Below are 18608 nucleotides of genomic sequence, written 5' to 3' on the forward strand. Positions count from 1 at the left end.
CTGATACAGGTGTATCACAGAGTTGTGTAAAAATTGTGTTAAATAATGTTATTTCTGGAGATGGCCTGACCCAGCTAATAAAATTTCGACTAAGGACCTCCTCCTCCAGCCAGTTTCTAGGGCCCTTGCGGTACAGTGATTGGCTATCTCAAGGACGCTAGTGCGTTACCATTGGTGGAAACGGACGTGTCACGCAAATAAAGCAAAGAAAGAGGGGATAGGTGGCTTGATGGTTAATTCTATAGCCTAAATAGCGGAATACTGTGGTAATTTTGGGTTGGATAAAACATAGGAACGCAAGTAAAAAAAATGGCGCCCTTCTCCGGTTTTCAGGAAGGGAGATAAGGCGAGGCTCGGCGTAAAATTCACTTCGAGGGGTTCTGGCGGAGCGGAGTGCTAACTCAACGGGGCTCCCTTGAGCGCTTCCGCAGGTAATGTGCTGGCAAACCGGGGTTGCCCGCCCGTCTTGCTTTGTAATACCGACGGTTTCCAACCAGAGAAGCCTTATTATACGCAAGGGAAAGCACCAAGGACGCTCTCGTTGCTCCGAAGGAAAGTAGAAGTTTGCAGCACAAACAGCGAGACCAAATGCTTAAGGCGGCTAGGACTCAATTGCCAAGCGAGCCTGTGTACAAGGTTGCAACTGGGGAACAAGTTCCACAAACACGCGCAGGACCAGGCCAAGCGGCATATTCTCCAAAAGAATTACCTTGTAAACATGGTGTGTGTGTAAATTCCCAGGAGTTCAGAGTTTGGAAAAATTGGGCGTTTTGTAGTTCCCTTAGGGTGGGTTGGGGTGTGTTAGGAGTTAAGCCGACCGGCCTGATCCAACGCGTGTTTCTCGAGTGCTTCGAATTGCCATTGTGTGGACGTGCTCATTTAGCCACAATCTTGGTTATCTTGGATGAAGCAATCTTGGTTATCCTGGGTGAAGCAATCTTGGTTATCCTTGGTGAAGGAATCCTGGTTATCCTGGGTGTGAAGCTTACGTTTGCGTAAAGCAGGTCTAGAAATTGTTTTCTCTAATAAGGCTTATTAAAGGAGATCATTAGAAAATGCATTAAAAGAGCTATTAAATAGTTATTGAACGGGGATGCCCGGCTCTTGGTTGAGCTCGGCTTAGGAAAGAGGCGAGGTGAGGTTTCCTTATGGTGGCTCGCTTCAATTTTGGGGGTGAGTGGAGCCTTTTGCTTCCCCTGCCAATCTCTTTCTTTAACAGCGACCCAGGAAAGGAAGGTCGTCAGAAAATCCCGAAACTTGGAGCCTTACCCGGTCTCAGCCAGTCCCTGTTGGCGGTTGTGAAGCTTGAAAGCTGGATTTTGAAGCTCGCTTTAAAGCAAACTCCCCCCCCCCTCTTCCTGATTTTAAGGCGTTTCTGTAAGAGTCTCCTGCTTGAACAGGGGGTTGGACTAGATGACCTCCAAGGTCCCTTCCAACTCAGATTCCCTTCTCCTACTTCACCCGAGGTGCGCCCTATGTAGCGGCCTAGAATTTGGCGAGGTGCGGCGATTTGCCCTAAATTCATATTTTTGGGGACAAATCTCTCCGAGTCTGATTAGAGTTGAAATTGCTTATCATTCATACCCGGTACAACAACAGTGCTGGCAGTGATTCATCCCAGCTCTTTAAAAAAAAAACTGTTGTCCGCTTGTTGCAGGTTTTGCTCATCTTTTTCAGAAGTCCCACTTGGAGAGAAAAGCAAGTCGTTTTAAGATACTGAGAGCTGCATTCAGAGCAGTACAGCACAAAGCACGTGGTGGTCCTTGTGTTAAATTGAAATGAAGCATTTGTATGCAACATTCTTAAAGGGCCATCTAAGGTTTATAAAAATGCTTTACTGATTGAGGGTTGTTTTTTTTAAAAAATTAGGTAGTTTTATATTTTGGGAAAAAAGTTCACCTTTTTTTGTATAAATATAAACGTTAGATCTATATGGAAAACATAAAAGATAAAAGTTAGATCTATGTGGAAAAAAATTGACATGGGCTGGAATAGGTGCTAGAAAAAATGAAAGGTCCTTAGAGTACAGGAGGAGTTTAACCCTTGCTTAGGATTTTGTGAGCTATATTAACTTTGCTGAACTTGCTGAACATGGGATTACCATGATTGGTTTTGTTTGGAGAAAGAATTTTGAATGATGAGATTAATGAGAAGCAAAATGGGGAAGACGCATTGTGCTGAACCACATTATTATTATAATAGACTTGGTGGCAGATTCATGCAACATCCAAAATTGAAAACAGACCAGTTGCATTTTTGGAGCAATGTGATATGTGAGCCCAACTATTAAGAATGATATAGGCATAACATATTCTTTTAGGATAAATAGTGTTATACAAAGTACAAGAGAAAGAAAATAGTAAGCAAAAGAAATTGGAGCCAAAAGATAAGATTTCCTTTTTGTTTTTCACCAGTACTGTTCACTATAGTTTTTAATATTTTTCTGTCCTTGAAAATTATACATCTTCCCCCATTTCCCTATACTTTCAAGAATCCCACTGGCTGAAAATTAACATTTCCCACTTTTACCTCCATGTAGAGGTAACAAGTAAAAGCATGCTTTTATGTAAGGTATCCTAATTTTTTGACCAAACCGTTGTCATTCCAATTGTTGGCGTGCTCCTAATTTCTTTTAGATTACTTTGCATGCCTTAACATTTCTCAATTTATCCATTTTCAGTAAGCATTGAGCCAAGTGCAGCCATTCAAGAAAACACAAAAATATATAACTTGTTTTGACTTTGTAGGATTAACAGCTATAGTTGCAGCATTCAGAAAGTACACAACCCAGTTGGACTACAATTCATCAATTACCTTTGAAGGCATCTACAGTCAATATGGTACGTGAACAATCTAACTTAGCTTTATTTCTATTTATTAAAGAGTATATTAACCAGAAATGCTGATTTTATAAAATACTAAGATTTTGTCTTTAGGTTTTAGGTGCAAATAAGGAGTCATAATTTCAAAGTGAATATTTTTTTTTTTTTTTTGAGAACTTTTTTATTTTTCTTTAAAAAAAAAACACAAATATGTCATCATTTGTCAGTCATTAAGACATTGAAGTACAATTTTTTTTTTGTTGTGTATACCCCTCCCTCCCTCCACCCCCCCATCCCCCCTCCTCCTTCCCCCCCCCCCGACTTCCCAGAACCCGTACACGGTATGGATTTTTAACTAGCACAGTCTAAAATCTATTGAGAAAAAAGAAATAAAGAAATTAATGACATTCTAGATTGAACTTAGCTTCTTCTTACTGAACTGACTTTTAACAGTTTAAATCATTTCTGATCTTAAGCATAGGCTAACTGGAATTTCTTAGTCCCGTATTTATTTTGTATATAGTCAATCCATTTTTTCCAGTCTCGTTTATATCTCTCATTTGAATGATCTTTGAGATATGCCGATATTTTAGCCATTTCAGCTAAGTTTGTTACTTTCAATGTCCATTCTTGGATTGTAGGCAAGTCTTCCTTCTTCCAATATTGCGCCACCAACAGTCTTGCTGCAGTTATCAGGTGCAAAATCAAATTAGTCTCTACCACTGTAAAATCAGTACATATACCTAGTAAAAATAACTGAGGAATAAACTTTATCCTTCTTTTAAAAACATTTTGCATGACCCACCATATTTTTATCCAAAATGCCTTAACCTTTTGGCAGGTCCACCATATATGATAATATGTAGCATCGAGAGAACCACACCTCCAACATTTAGGCTGTACATTCGGATACATAGAAGCCAACTTTTTAGGATCTAAATGCCATCTGTAGAACATCTTGTAAAAATTTTCTCTCAGATTTTGAGCTTGTGTAAATTTCACATTTCTTACCCAAATTCTTTCCCATGTATCCAACATTATTGGTTCCTCAATATTTTGAGCCCATTTTATCATACAATCTTTAACTAATTCTGTTTCCGAATCCATCTGTATTAATACATTATATATCCTCTTTATATGCATTAAGCTTTGATCTCTTATTTGTTTAAACAGATTATCCTCAACTTGAATAAAACCAATTTTTTGATCTATTTTCCACCTAGCCTGTAATTGCCCATACTGGAACCATGTTTGAATTACCTTCTCCTCTTTTAATACCTCTAAAGATTTTAATTGTAATACCCCCCTTTCCGAGGTAAGAAGCTGTCTGTAAGTAAATCTGTCCTGTTTTTGTGCTGTATTCATATTTTCAATTGCATGTCTAGGAATTGCCCACATGGGTATCTTGTCATTTAATTTATATTGGTATTTCTTCCAAACCCGCAATAAAGCATTTCTTAAAATATGACTTTTAAAGTTCTTATCCAATTTTTTGTTGAATAACAGGTAAGCGTGCCAACCAAATACCAGATCGTGTCCCTCAATGTTCAATATTCTATCATTGGTTAAATGAATCCAATCACTAATTACAGATAATACCACTGCATCATAATATAGTTTTAAATTAGGTAGTTTCAGTCCTCCTCTCTCACGTACATCTTGCATTATTTTCATCTTTACCCTCGGCTTCTTTCCTGCCCACACAAATTTGTTGATACCCTTCTGCCATTCTAAAAGGTTCGCATCTTTTTTAAGTATAGGTAACATTTGGAAAAGAAATAAAAATTTTGGTAAAATGTTCATTTTCACTGCCGCTATCCTGCCCAGCAAAGATAAGTGCAATTTCTCCCATTTTTTCATCTCTGTCTGTATGCTATGCCAAAGTGGTTCATAATTATGCTTATATAACTTCCCATTTGAAGTTAAAATGTTAACTCCAAGATATTTGACTTTTTTAACTACCTCACATCCTAGCATCACTCCTAATTCTTCCTTTTGTTTAATATTCATATTTATAGCTAATGTTTTGGTTTTTCCTAAGTTTATTTTAAAGCCAGACACTTGACCATATTGATTAATCGTATTCATTAAAACCATACTGGATTCCTGCGGTTGTTCCAATATTATGACCAAATCATCCGCAAAAGCGCGGACTCTATATTCTTGCTGCCTAATCTTGATCCCTTTTAAACCATCCAAGCCCCGTATTTTATTCAACAATACTTCCAAAGTTATAATAAACAATAATGGGGACAAAGGACAACCCTGTCTTGTACCTTTTCCAATTTGAATAGAGTCTGTTAAACTTCCATTGACTATGATTTGTGCTGTTTGCTGTTGGTATATTGCTTTAATTGACTGTAAAAAATTATCTCCTATCTGCATTTTTTGCAATATCTTCAACAGAAATTGCCAGTTAACTCGATCAAAGGCCTTCTCAGCATCCAAAAATATAAACGCAGCAGGGATCTGGTTGTTCTTTCCCAAATATTCTAATGCATTAATAATTAATCTGACATTACTTTTCATCTGTCTCCCTTGTATAAAACCTGTTTGGTCCGTATGTATCAATTGTTGAATGACCAACATTAACCTATTTGCTAATATTTTAGTAAAAATTTTATAATCTACATTCAGTAATGAAATGGGTCTATAATTTTTGGGTTGAGTAGTATCTTGATCTTCTTTGGGTATCAAAGATATAAACGCTGTCTTCCAAGATGGAGGGACTTTACCTTCCGTTTGAATCATATTAAATAATTCTCTAAGAGGTTCTACCATTTCTAACTGTAAGTTTTTATAGTAAACCGCTGTCAAGCCATCTGTACCTGGTGCTTTCCCTGGCTTTAATTGCTTAATTACCTGCAGGATTTCCCCCGAGGTTATTGGTTGATTCAATTTTTGCCTGTGTTCAAAGAACACAGGCAAAAATTGGAAGAATTTCAAAGTGAATATTATGAAGGTGTCTTAGAGCATATTTGAAAGATACTCTGATTCTGGATACTGTAGGACTGTCATATATATTATTTGAAAGTGTGATAAAGTCTCTATTTTACTGATCCTCATTTAATGGACTCTAGATACAAAGGAAAATATATGTAATGTGATTTTACAAACATTTTAATATATGCAATTACATAAATGTGGGTTTAATGGTCATATGGCTTTTCAATTGGGACATAAACTACAGGTTTTACTGTAGTTCCATTTTAAATATAAGGCGGCTTCTTCCTAGAGCGGTAGATATGGAATTGAAGCTTAATAATGTGTTTCGAGCCAAACCTGTGGAAAATGTAATGACTGTTCTTAATAGGCCATTGTAAGTATTGTCTTGCTAAAATTAATGTATAAGAATATGTTGCAAAATTAATAGGCTTTTAGTTGAATACTCCCTATAGTTAGAAAGAAAAAAAAAACCTTCAATAACTTCAATATTCTTTCCTACCCTGTCATTTAAATATGGAGGATAAGATTATGGAGCAATTCTTTTTGTAGTAATTTGGGTCGTTATGGACTTAAAATTATGATAAAGTCCAATTTGATAAATATGATTAAGCTTCTTTTTTTAAAAGGGGGGTATATAGACAGTTATTCCTTATGGATGTTTTATTTTTGTTTTAATAATTGCACTCTTTGCCTATCTATTGCATGGTTGATTTACTAAAATATTTATTTGATTGTGATGTGTGATTACAGGACTTTCCTTTTATTAAAGTTCTTTTGCCTTAACATAAGAGTGTTTTAGTATAAAAATTGAGGCCATTGCTCATTGTTGGAGAACAAAAGCTATCTACCCATTTTAAAAGTCAGTCAGTATTCATAATGTTGTCTAAGAATTTCCTGGGCCCAAATGAGCTCAATGGAAAATAAAAACAATAGGAGTTGTAGTTAGCTACTTTATTTGGAAGTGTGTAGAAAGCCAAAGGTTAGTTAAGCATATTCTGTGAGGGGAAAGTAGAAAGGTTGGCAGATAGACTTGTGGTAAATTAGTGATTTGTAACTGCTTATTTCTTTGTGTGAATAAAGAACTGCTCCCAAAGCATTCATTCTGAGAGCATGCCCATAAGTTAGCTTAACATTTTCAATAAATGCCCTTTGTCTATAGAAAATTTATGAATGAAGTGGACTATATATGTCCCAGAATAATGTTGCAGGATCCAATCTGGGTTGATCACTGGGACCATAGGTTTTTGTCTAGAGAGAAGTTCCCTGAAGATGAGCCCAAAAGCTTGGAAGACAAAAATATTTGGTCCAAGTGACCGACCCAGATTGGATTTTGCATAGATGGGTTTATTTCTGGTCTGACCCATTTGTTAAGGTACAATTTGAAGTTCTAAGTGTCAGAATTAAAATTTGTAGTTTCCCAATTGTCAATGAAGATTCTTGGTCATCCAGGTAGAGTTGTCTGGAAGTTAAGTCATGGCAACTGGTCATCTTGTTAATTCAAAACATTTTCTCTCTCTGATTAAATGCTCCCTTCCCTATAGATCCAGCAAAAAAGCATATTGCAAATACCAGCGATAGCAAACCTTTTTTGGCTCGTGTACCATAAGCAAGGGGAGCACATTGGTGTCGTGTGTGGGTGTGCTGCACCCATAATGCAATTCACGACTCCTCTAGCTCACATGCACGTATGACAGGCGCTCCCCACCATTTTTGGCATGCTTTTTTCGCCCTCCCCAGGCTCCAGAGGTTTTATAGGAACTTGGGGAGGGGGAAAACAGCCTCCCTGCTTCCCCGGAGGCCCTCCAGAGGCTTCAGGAGATTCCCTGAAACCTCCAGAGCACAAAAAAAACGGCCCTACTTCCAGTTTGCTTGTAGAGCCGGTTTAAGCTCACCGAAGCCTTCAGAGATCTTCAGGAGGCTTCCCTGAAGGCTCCGGAGGACTAAAAACAGCCCTACGAGCAGACCGGAAGTGACGTCCGGATTGTCTGTTGGGTCATTTTTTGTCCTCCAGAGCCTTCAGGGAAGCCTCTGGAAGGTCCCTGAAGGCTCCGGAGGACTTAAACTGGCCCTAAGGGCAAACCGGAAGTCAGTTCCTGAACTTCCGGTTTTCCTGTAGGGCTGTTTTTTTTGTGCTTCGGAGGCTTCAGGGAAGCTTTTGAAGCCTCTGGAGGGCCTTCGAAACCGGGGGGGGGGGTGTTTTCGCCTTCCCCAGGCTCCTATAAAGCCTCTGGAGCCTGAAGAGGGCAAAAATGGCTTTAAAAAAGGCTGAACTCAGCTGGCCAGCACACACATGCGCTCTGGCCAGCTGATAGGGCAACGTCTCGCGTGCCCTGACAAATGGCTCCGCGTGCCACCTGTGGCATGCATGCCATAGGTTCACCATCCCGGCCATACACCATCTGCCAGGGACTTATATCTGGTAGGACCTAAGTGGCAAGCCTTCTCTGCCATGGTGTCCACCTTATGGAACATTCTCCCTCTTTTCTCCATTCCTCTTGATGTTCCAGAAATCCTTTATGATCCGGGTATGTTACCAGAGTTCCACTGTTGAGGTGGATATACAATACTCATTCTTCCCCCCCTTCCAATTATTTTAAAATGTTGATTAGCTTCCGATTTTTTAATGTTGACTCTTTATATTTTGAAAGGCTTGTTTTGTTATAGGTATTGTTTTTATTTAATAATTGTATGCTACACAGAGTCACTTGTTGTGAGATAGGGAGCTATATAAATTGGATGGATTGGATGGATGGATGGATGGATGGATGGATGGATGGATGGATGGAGTTCTAGAATAGCATACTTCTAACTCTTTCCCTTTGACTCCTCTTAGGACAGCAAAAGAATGCAAGACATAGAAAAAGCCCTCAACAAGGCTAAAAACAACCTTGAACAGTTAAAGGTTTTAGAGGAGGTAGGTGGGCTAACTAAACTTTGCATGAGTTCTTATTATCTCCCAACAACTCATACTTTGGGAATTGAAAATTTTCTTTTTAAAAAAGAATTGAAAATACTGTTTCAACATTTGTTGGTAACTAAAAAAGTGATAATACTAGATATTAGGTCAGCTCCAGAGAATTAATAGCCTGTTACTGTATAGTATCTAATAATGAGATTGGAATCAGATATTAGACAGACCTTTTGACCAGGCAGAAGATATCATTGCGATCTTTTTGGGTCAGATGATCAATCTTTGAAAAAACTATCAATAATAACAATGAAAGATTTCAATTCTCCAGACAACTTCTGAGAATCTAACTTTTCCAGGATCAAATTTTGTCCTCTCTTAACAAGAGCATTTTCTAGAAGTTCTTAATGAAATGTCTCAATGATTCAATTCAAAGTTACCTGAATGACAATACTCAAAGAGTACTTGTTAATAATTTCATCTCATCTTTGAAGAAAATAGCAGGTGCTAGAGGGATTTTTCCTGGACCATGTATTCTTCAAACTTTTTATTAGTGACTTGATTGAGAGAGTTGAGGGGATATTTGTCAAGTTGGGGGAAACAGTTAATACTGTAGAGTATAGAGGGAAAATTCCAAAAGATTTCAACAGGTTTGAGCAATGGACTGAAATGAATAGGGTGGAATTTAACATAAAGTTCTGTATTTGAGAAGAAAAAAAGAAATACAAGCACAGAATGGAGTGTCTTGCAGGTGCTGAAAATGCAAATAATATTCTCAGTTGTGTTAATAGAATAATGAAGTCCTGATCACAGAAAATAACTGTTGTTCTTTGTTCTGCTCTAGTTATGTCCCTCCTGGAATACTGTGTCCAATTTTGGCACAGTTAGAAAAATAATGACAGCTTGGAGAAGGAGCTATCAGGATAATGTTGGGTCTGGAACTAAGTCCTACAAGGAATTGTTAAAGGATCTGAATATGTTTAGCATGCATGGAAGAGTGATGTAGGAATAATCTTCAAATGTCACGTAAAATTTCTATATTCTATGCCTCAGGGATAGAACTAGAATTGGTAGGATAAAATTTAGAAATAATTATGTTCAAGGTAAAGGAGTTTAGGAGCAATCGGCCAGTAAGGACAGATTGCCGCATAAGATTCAGTACTTTTGGCTGGAGATCTTCAAACAAGAAGGAGCATCTATCAGAGATGATAGTGAATCTGGAGCAGTGATTGCATTACATGACTTTTGCTTGTGTGTAAAATTTGACCATCTGAAACCAATTGGACCCTTACGAATTTTATCTAGTTAAACTTTACAAACATAATGCTTTTTTTTAATAGCAAAGTGGTGTTTTCACACTCTTCTAGAGAAGAAAATGGATGAAAATGATTTTCTTAAGAAGTAAATATTGTGCAAGCAAGCTACAAGAAGTATATAACGCTTGCTGTGACTCATTTTTCTACAATTTGGATGATAGCTAGAACTTAATGTATTTAGTTGTTATCTTTGTTGGCCTTAGAGAAAAACAAGGGGCTAAAGGTTTCTGTTTGTATTAAATATCTACTCTTCTGTGTGATGGAACCCTTTAAATGAAATGTCTTTGTTGTTGTCTTTCCTGAGCTTCTTGAATACAGAACATGAAATTTAGTGCTTTCCTAAATCAGAATGTTTCACACATACAAATATGAATAAAACTGAGCTGATAATGGCTTTCTGCATTTAAAATAAGTACTGCTGTAATATTTTACATTATTGAAAGTGCATTGGAAGAAGTGCCTTATTTGTGCGTCTACATATACAAGCTTATATTTCTTTAAATCTCCACACTGAGCATTTCAACTAGGATAATCACAAGTAGTGACTAGATTTCAATGGCATTCCTATTGACGTTGACCATTGGATATTTTTCCAAATTCTTTTTAATTCTATTTAGCTATGTCTTCATTTTATTTGGAATATTTAATTACCATAACTGTTAAAACTGCATTGAATGAATAATAGCAAATAAAATTCTTATTAAAACTTGTTTTCTAAAGCATTTGGAAGAAAAGAATGGAAATATTAATTTTGAATTGCTTTTGTTATTCTAGTCAAGTAGTGCTTATGTTGCTTTTTAATTCTGTCAACAATGTGTGCAAGTGTGGATATATTTTTTTATTATTATTTTTAAATGAATAAGCTACTTCAACAGTTGATCACCGAAACAAAACAGGAAGAAAGCAAGATTGCGGATGTTATCACTGCCAAGTTTGCAGATTGTATGGCTTCTCTGAACTCAAGGTAACATGATTAAAATTATAATACTGATTTTGTCTGAATTCTACAGTACGTATTTATGTATAAATTAACTTTAAGATAAATTGTGGAAAAGGACAATTTATTCAAATTATTTACTGTTTGGGTTTTTTCTGGCAAAGAGAAACAAAAATATTTCAAAATAACTATCTTCCATTTTTCCTTTTCTATAGTTACTTCCTTTATTTGTTGCACCTTGATTTGTTGTTATAATTCTTATTCTAATACTATGATTTGTTAGCTTGGAGTAATTGTTATGCTTTCACCTAATTTAAAAGTGACTTTACTTTTAAATTCTTTATCAAAACGTTAGTTTTTGAAGCATTCTTTCAAATGTTAAGGTACTTTATTCCAGAGTCAGATTTCTTTCTTTCAGATAAATGTGAGTTTATGATGATAAACAGAATCATGATATAATTATTTTGTGACTAGTAATTTATAACTTTGTTTTTAAATGGGATAATGTGTGCTTTTCTATGCTATGTAGTTACCTATTGAGATGCTAAAATTATGTGGTACTTTTGTAGGATAGGAACCATTTTTTTCTAATGTATTTGTTTCTAATCAGAAAAAGGAAGATTGAGGCAGAGTTGGTCATGAACACCAGTTACTATGTAACTGATATACATAGCATTCAGGTTGCTCTTATACAGAAAAGAAGCAATTTGATTGATGCGGTAAAGAAAGCAAAGGAGCTGAAAACAACTAATTCATTAGAATCCTGCCACAGCTTGAATCAGGTAAGCTAAACTATGGCATTTCTTTGCTTTCTGGTTGGGGTTTTCATTAATGTAATCAGAAATGCATTTTAAGTGTTTTGGTAAAGGTAATTTCAGCAGTAAAATAAACTATAACATATAACAAAACAATACAATTAAAATAAACATCAGAACTAGTTTTATTGATCTTATTGTTTTAGAATTGTAACTTGGGGGTAAAATACAAGTGATTCTAAATTTAGTTAATTAAAATTGGTCATAAAAATAAATTCATATATATGTTCTGTATTAGTACACTAATCAACTAATTCCAGTAACAAAAATGAAGTTATTTGTTTTTAAAGCTAAAACTATTTTAGCTTAGGCACCATTTTGACCTTTAATGCCCCATTACGTATATTCTTTGTGTGTTTGTGTTTATGTACAAATAATTATCAGGGTAAAACAAATATAAGACAAAATATGAATTGTGGCACTCCTATTCTAAATCATGTACTGTCTACATAACTGCTTGATATAGTGTATTGAAAATTAAATAAGGACTCATTATTCTTTAAGGCTCTTTGCAACTTAAACGTATCAGTTGAAGAAGAAATCTTAAAACTAGATAATCTGAAAAAAAGAACCCTTCCGAGGTATGTTTTTGGAAAACTAGGAGTTTTAGCACATTAATTTTTGTGCATAAGCAGTGTTAAAATAAATTGTAATTGCTAGTATGACTACATCAAACTAATTTATTGAAAATAAGCTCAAATGATTTTAGATGTGCAGTCTTCTGAATAAATCAAAATTGCACACTAAGAATGGTAAAGATTCTACATTTAATATAAAGCCTATCATACCAACAAAGCCAAGTTAAAAACATTGAAATAATAAGATATTTCAAAAACTTGATTGACTCTGTAGTCTTAACTATTATTTAACAGCAGATGATTTAATTATTATGTTTGCATGATAACTCTAATTCATGATTCGCTAACTGAATTCAAGATTTTCTAACTGATCATGTGCCATTAAGTCATTTTCATCTTCAAATGACCCTATAGACAGATTTTCTCCATGATGACTATTACTATTCCTCCTCACTCTGAGTTCATCCACCTTGCCAGTAATCAATCTCTTCTTCCCTTCCATCTTCCTCAGCCTTAGACATATTTTTTTAGAGAGCTAGGTCTGCATATAATGTATCTAAAGTACAGAATAATTTGAGGTTGGTTATTTGTGCCTTGAGTGGAAATTCTGGATTAATTTGTTCAATAATCCATTGATTTGTTTTCTTGGCTGTCCATGGTATTTTCAGGAGTCTTCCAACACCAAAGGTTAAATGCATCAAATATTTTTTTCTGCCTTGCTTCTTAAATCCAATTTTTATTTCCATAGAGTACCTGGGTTGCATGATTCTGATCTTTATAGATATAGATATATCATGCAATTTAATATTTTTTTCCAAAGTCTCATGTCTGCTGTATTGAGTGCTAATCTGCAGTGTATTTTTGACTGCTTGCTTCTTTACTATTGATGGTTGATCCTAAAAGGTGGAACACCAGTTCAGTATCTTCATTGCCAGTTCTAAGACTGTTGTTCTACCTGTTGTCATTAGTTTTGTGGCCTTTATATTTAATATTAGTTCCATTTTTAAACTGTGCTTTTTGACTTTTAGAGCAAAGTCAAAATGTGTTACTAGCACAGTACATGTTATTGATGGGTTTTTGTCTCCAGTTTTAAAACCGCTTCTCCTTAATATATCTCCTCATTCCACTAATGAAAAACTATTCGGTTGTGTATCAGTTTGGAGTCATCAATTAAGTACTAAAAACTCAATTATATGCTTAAAAATGTGTCCAGAATATATATTTGTAATATGGATAATATATTCCTAATACAGGTTCTGCATGGACGATGAGATAATCCATATATTGGCAAACATAGGTAAATTTGCCTATGATGCCACAAACGTGTAAGTATTTTGCACTTTATTTCAAACACAGTGGTTTTTGTTCAGCCACCTTAGAATCCTTCAGTTTATATACCACACAAAGCTTCATACATGGGTATAAAGAACAAATAATACCAAGAAAAGGAATAAACTGGAAAAAAACATTTATATAGGCATGGCTGAATTTAAAAAATAAAAGCTAATTAGGGTTAGTTTTGGGTTTGAAGAACATAGGAAAATTCCAAGGCTTTAGGTATTAAAGTTGTATAAATAAATAAATTGGTAAAAAAAAAACTTGAAAGAAAGGAATGGAAACTGCCCCTATTTGATGAAAAACAAAAAACATTGAAATTCAACTTGAGGGAAATTTTATCTGTAATTTGAAAATAGCCAATAAGATTTCTAATTATTTTGGAGGCAGTAATTACAAGTTACATTTGTACTTTCGATCATGCTGTCAATGAACTTTATTTAGAAATGTTTCTATTATTAAATACTGTGTAGAAGCATCTGGAATTAAATGAACAGTTTGGTTGACAGATACAGGCAAGTGACGTTTTCTGTTAAGATCAGTATATGTATCTAACTTGCTGATTTTCAGTAATATTTGGTATATTGAGTAGCAATTATGTGATCTTTGATATTTACAGGACCAGAAACTGAAAGATCCAGTCTGTGGCTCCTTAAAATCTTGGTTGTATTATACTCAACAAAATATCTCCACATTGAAATTTTTAGTTGAATAAGAAATAAAAATTATTAAATATGTGAGAATCTGTTACGTTTTAAATAAAATAAAATTGAATAATGATTATTATACAGTTAGGGAGTGAAGCTTCCATCAAGCATCTGTGATCAAATTCAATCCTCAATCCCTGCAGTGTTATATGCCTCTATTCAATAAAGTGGGCTTAGTATGAGAAGCCAAGATTTGTTTTTATGAGCAATTAAAAATGTCGTAGTCACGTAGAGTGAAAAATCTATAAATTATGATTTACAATTTACAGTGCCTAGGATGCAAATTTAAAAAGAAATCACATTATGGTTTTATATAATATATAAATTAAGCCTTATACATTAGTTTTGTACACATTCTTGTCCATGGGGGCACCTGTGATAAAATTAGAATTTTTTAAAACTGCAGAATCTGAAATTGTTACAACCACAGCAGTGGTGGGTTGCAGGCGGTACTCCCCGGTACAGACGTACCAGAGCCTGCCCGGTTCCAGTACGGTGCTCCAGAGGGCCGCCCGCATGCCCGATCTACTTACTGGTCTTTTAAGTCTTCGGCGTTTATGCACACAGCGTGTACAGCGCCTACATGACACTCCGCTGAGCAGCTGGAGGCTCGCAGAGGCGGTAAGATGCATGCGCGCATCCACGCCAGGCCTGTTCCAACCGTACTGGTTGGAACAGGATTCGGAACCCACCACTGAACCACAGACGTATTATAGATTACTGTATTAAAATAAGTTCAGTCCATGAAAGCTGTCTATAATGTGTCAAGGTATATGATATGATACACCAATTTAAGTTTTTTTTCTCTGACTCTGTGGTTATGTCAGAGAAGTAGGGAACTTAAGGAGCAAAAGGCACATTTACATAACACTGGAACTTAAGCTAACACATAGCTGAAACTGAAAGTTAAAGATCTGGCCATAAAAGATAATCCATAGAAAATAGTCCATTAGAAGCAGTACACAAAATTAAACTTTGATTTTTTTTTAGATTGTACTGTATAAGAATTATAAAATCAACTAATGTTGCTGTTCATGTGTACTTAAAGTATATTTTTCTTTAGACTACTATCTTTGAAAAGATGGGAATTTGGTTTAAAAAGGGAACACAGCATTGAAGTTTTAAAAAATCAAGTTGAATATAGTTTTATCTTAGAAACTTATTTTTTTCCCAAGTGATTTATTTTGTGTTGTACAGATATTTTTCTAGATAGACATATTCAATACAAATGCATACATTTTATGATGGGGTATATGGATACCATACCTCATTTTTAGCTTCTTTAAATTGTTTTCTTTGTGGGGGAATTTTCTATTTTTATATACTTTTTCTTCTGATAAAAGTGAAGTTAAAAATAAAAACATGTTGAAAAATCAGTGATTTTGCTGTAAGAGTTTGGTGAAGAAATCTGAAAGTGTTCTGGGACTGAAAAAAATTATTAGAGGATGTATTTAGACTTCAGGTTTAATGGAAATTAAAGATGCTTCTTAAAGTGGAGACACTAGAAAGAGTGCAGAGAAAAGCAACAAAGATGATTAGGGGACTGGAGACTAAACATATGAGGAACGGTTGCAGGAACTGGGTATGTCTAGTTTAATGAAAAGAAGGACTAGGGGCAGGGGTGGGTTTCAACCGGTTCGCGGCGGTCCCCGTGAACCGGTTGGTCGGTGAACCCGGAAGTAAGTAACTTCCAGGGACGACAAAGGGCCCACCTGCCCGCCCGCGCTCCTTACCAGTCTTTGAAGGCTTCTGCGCTTCCACGCAGGCGCATGGCACATACAGCGCCTGCGTGATTCTCCGCGAGCAGCTGGATGGCACATACAGTGCCTGCGTGATTCTCTGCGAGCAGCTGGAGCATCGCGGAGGCGCTAAGACGTATGCATGAACTGCGCGCGTGCACGAGGACGCTGCCGGCCCCGTTCCAACCAAACCGGTTGGAATGGGATTAGCAACCCACCACTGACTAGGGGAAACATGATAGCAGTGTTCCAATATCTCAGGAGTTGCCACATAGAAGAGGGAGTCAAACTATTCTCCAGGGCACCTGAGGGTAGAAGAAGCAATGAGTGGAAACTAATCGAGGAGAGAAGCAACTTAGAACTGAGGAGAAATTTCCTGACAGTTAGAACAATTAGTCAGTGGAACAGCTTGCCTCCAGCAGTTGTGAATGTCCCAACACTGGAAGTCTTTAAGAAGATGTTGGATAGCCATTTGTCTGAAACAGTGTAGGGTTCCCTGCCTAGGACTAGAAGACCTCCAAGATCCCTTCCAGCTCTGCTATTGTATTGTATGGCATTGTATGTCAAAGGCCTTTTCATTATATCTGTTTATTTGATGTGTTGTGCTAATATGATGTTTAATAAACAGTATTCAATGAATAATTGGTCAATTTAGGTACAACTTTGAAGAGAACTCTCTAAAAATGAATAATGAGCTTGGTACTTCACATCAAGTAAATGTAAATCTTGTTAAAGAAGTTAATGTGATTCCTCCTTCCGAAGAATCTGATAAATGTTTTGGAGGTGCCCACCTGCAAGCAATGAGTCCATTATCCATTCAGAAACACACTGCTGTATTATCTCAGGCCACATCTATACCAGATGTTATCATTGAAGAAATAATTGAAGATGATCAAGAAAGTGAGTAGGGGCTTTATACCCTTCTAAAGCTCTTTATGTTTTTTTCTGGTAAATAGTAACTTGTGAACAACTCTTGTTAAGTTGATATGTTGTATCCCCTTTTGTAATATGCTATATTTATTATTTATTTATTATTTTTATATGGCTGCTCATTTCACAAAAAGCAACTCTTAGACAGTGGTGTTGAAGTTTCTATAAATAATAATAGTTAATTGGATATAAGTAAATCTTTCTGATGTAAGTAAGTGTTTGGAGACTGATGTAATCAAAACAGATGCCAATATGTCCCAGAGAGAGAGGGAGGGAGGGAGAGAGAGAAAGAGAGAGAGAGAGATGATAGATGATAGAGAGATAAGATAGATAAATAGATTAGATAGATAGATTAGATAGATAGATGATTCCAGCTAGCACAACCTTCGTGGGCGGGGGGGCTGGAAAGCAAGGCAAGGAAGCCTTCAGAAAAGCAGTGTGGGCTGGTTTCTCCTCCCTTAAGTTCACCTAGCTTTGGAAACCAGCGCGGAAGGCCCAGCTTGTGCCAAAGTATCTCCACAGCAATTTAGCCAGGGTGAGGTGGTGGTAGGAGGGAGCAAATTGCCTCTTTCTGCCACTTCCATACAATGAAGGCACAGTTAAAAAAAACACCAGGTGGTATCTCCCACTAGCTTGCTGGTTTTAACACACACAATCCCCACAGATGCCATCCCTCATGACTCCTGGGATTTCTCAGAATAGACTTCTATTTCTCAGAATAGACTTCTTAGGGAAAAATGGAAACCTGTAAGCTTGACTCCTGAACTTGGCTTTAGAAGGCTAATCGTTAAGTCCGTTCTTCAATAAATTTGTTCCAGGTGAATAATATTCACATATGGAGTTGATTAAATATATCCATGTTTTTCCCCCAAGCATTTTCTGCAGAATGTCGCAAATCTACATATCAGAAGAGTTCTTTTCAAACACAGCAGGTCCCATTTGAGTTAAAGGCTGGTATGTAACTCTGATCTGGCAAAATAAAATGTCACAATGATTGCTTTAATAGTTTGATTTTTGAAATGTAGAAATAAATGCTACCATCCCTTTTTTTAAAAAAAAAACTTTGAAGATATAGATCAAGTATAGGAGGAAGTTTATGGAATAGACATATACGTTTTTCACAATAACTGGTTGTAAAGCAAAAAATGCTTGATTTGAAATAGTCAAGTGTATTGTGTCTTAATATTTCAAATGTAACATAACTATTATTGAGAGATGAAGTGCATTATGATTAATGGTAAAACAGTTAACTGTTGAGCCAGATGCTGCTGTTTCCAAGTAAATGTTTTGCAATTTCATTCATTCTGTGTAGAAATCTAGTTTGCTAATTACTTAATGGACCCTTCATTATGAATATGAATTCATTATCATATTGATGTATTCATGTTATTTTCTTTTTCATTATTTATTTTATTGTTCTATTTTGTTTCTGTTTTGTTTCATTTCTTTGTTTTTATTATTGTAAGCTGCCTAATCCATGGTGAGATATATGGCAAATAAAATAAATAAATCTCTGCACAAATAATTTGATTTTTCATGTATAATGTATAAAAATTTGCTTATTATTTGATTTTA

At 35.9% G+C, this 18608-nt stretch overlaps 1 protein-coding gene across 1 annotated transcript in view; it reads left to right on the forward strand.

Moving 5' to 3' along the window:
• The first annotated feature begins 277 nt into the window (after positions 1-277).
• RNF17 (ring finger protein 17) overlaps positions 278-18608 on the forward strand; it is a 51886-nt gene continuing 33555 nt past the window's right edge. The window contains exons 1-9 of the mRNA XM_087722087.1: positions 278-431; positions 2748-2840; positions 8602-8682; positions 10856-10956; positions 11540-11711; positions 12249-12325; positions 13576-13647; positions 16759-17003; positions 17907-17987. Of these exons, the coding sequence (XP_087578213.1) occupies positions 2838-2840; positions 8602-8682; positions 10856-10956; positions 11540-11711; positions 12249-12325; positions 13576-13647; positions 16759-17003; positions 17907-17987 (832 nt within the window). The 5' untranslated portion in view covers positions 278-431; positions 2748-2837. The remainder of the gene's footprint in view (positions 432-2747; positions 2841-8601; positions 8683-10855; positions 10957-11539; positions 11712-12248; positions 12326-13575; positions 13648-16758; positions 17004-17906; positions 17988-18608) is intronic.

This window comes from Thamnophis sirtalis, unplaced genomic scaffold (genome assembly GCF_051295495.1).
Source record: "Thamnophis sirtalis isolate CommonGarterSnake01/CBP01778 unplaced genomic scaffold, rThaSir2_p1.2 scaffold_8, whole genome shotgun sequence".
Lineage (NCBI taxonomy): Eukaryota > Metazoa > Chordata > Lepidosauria > Squamata > Natricidae > Thamnophis > Thamnophis sirtalis.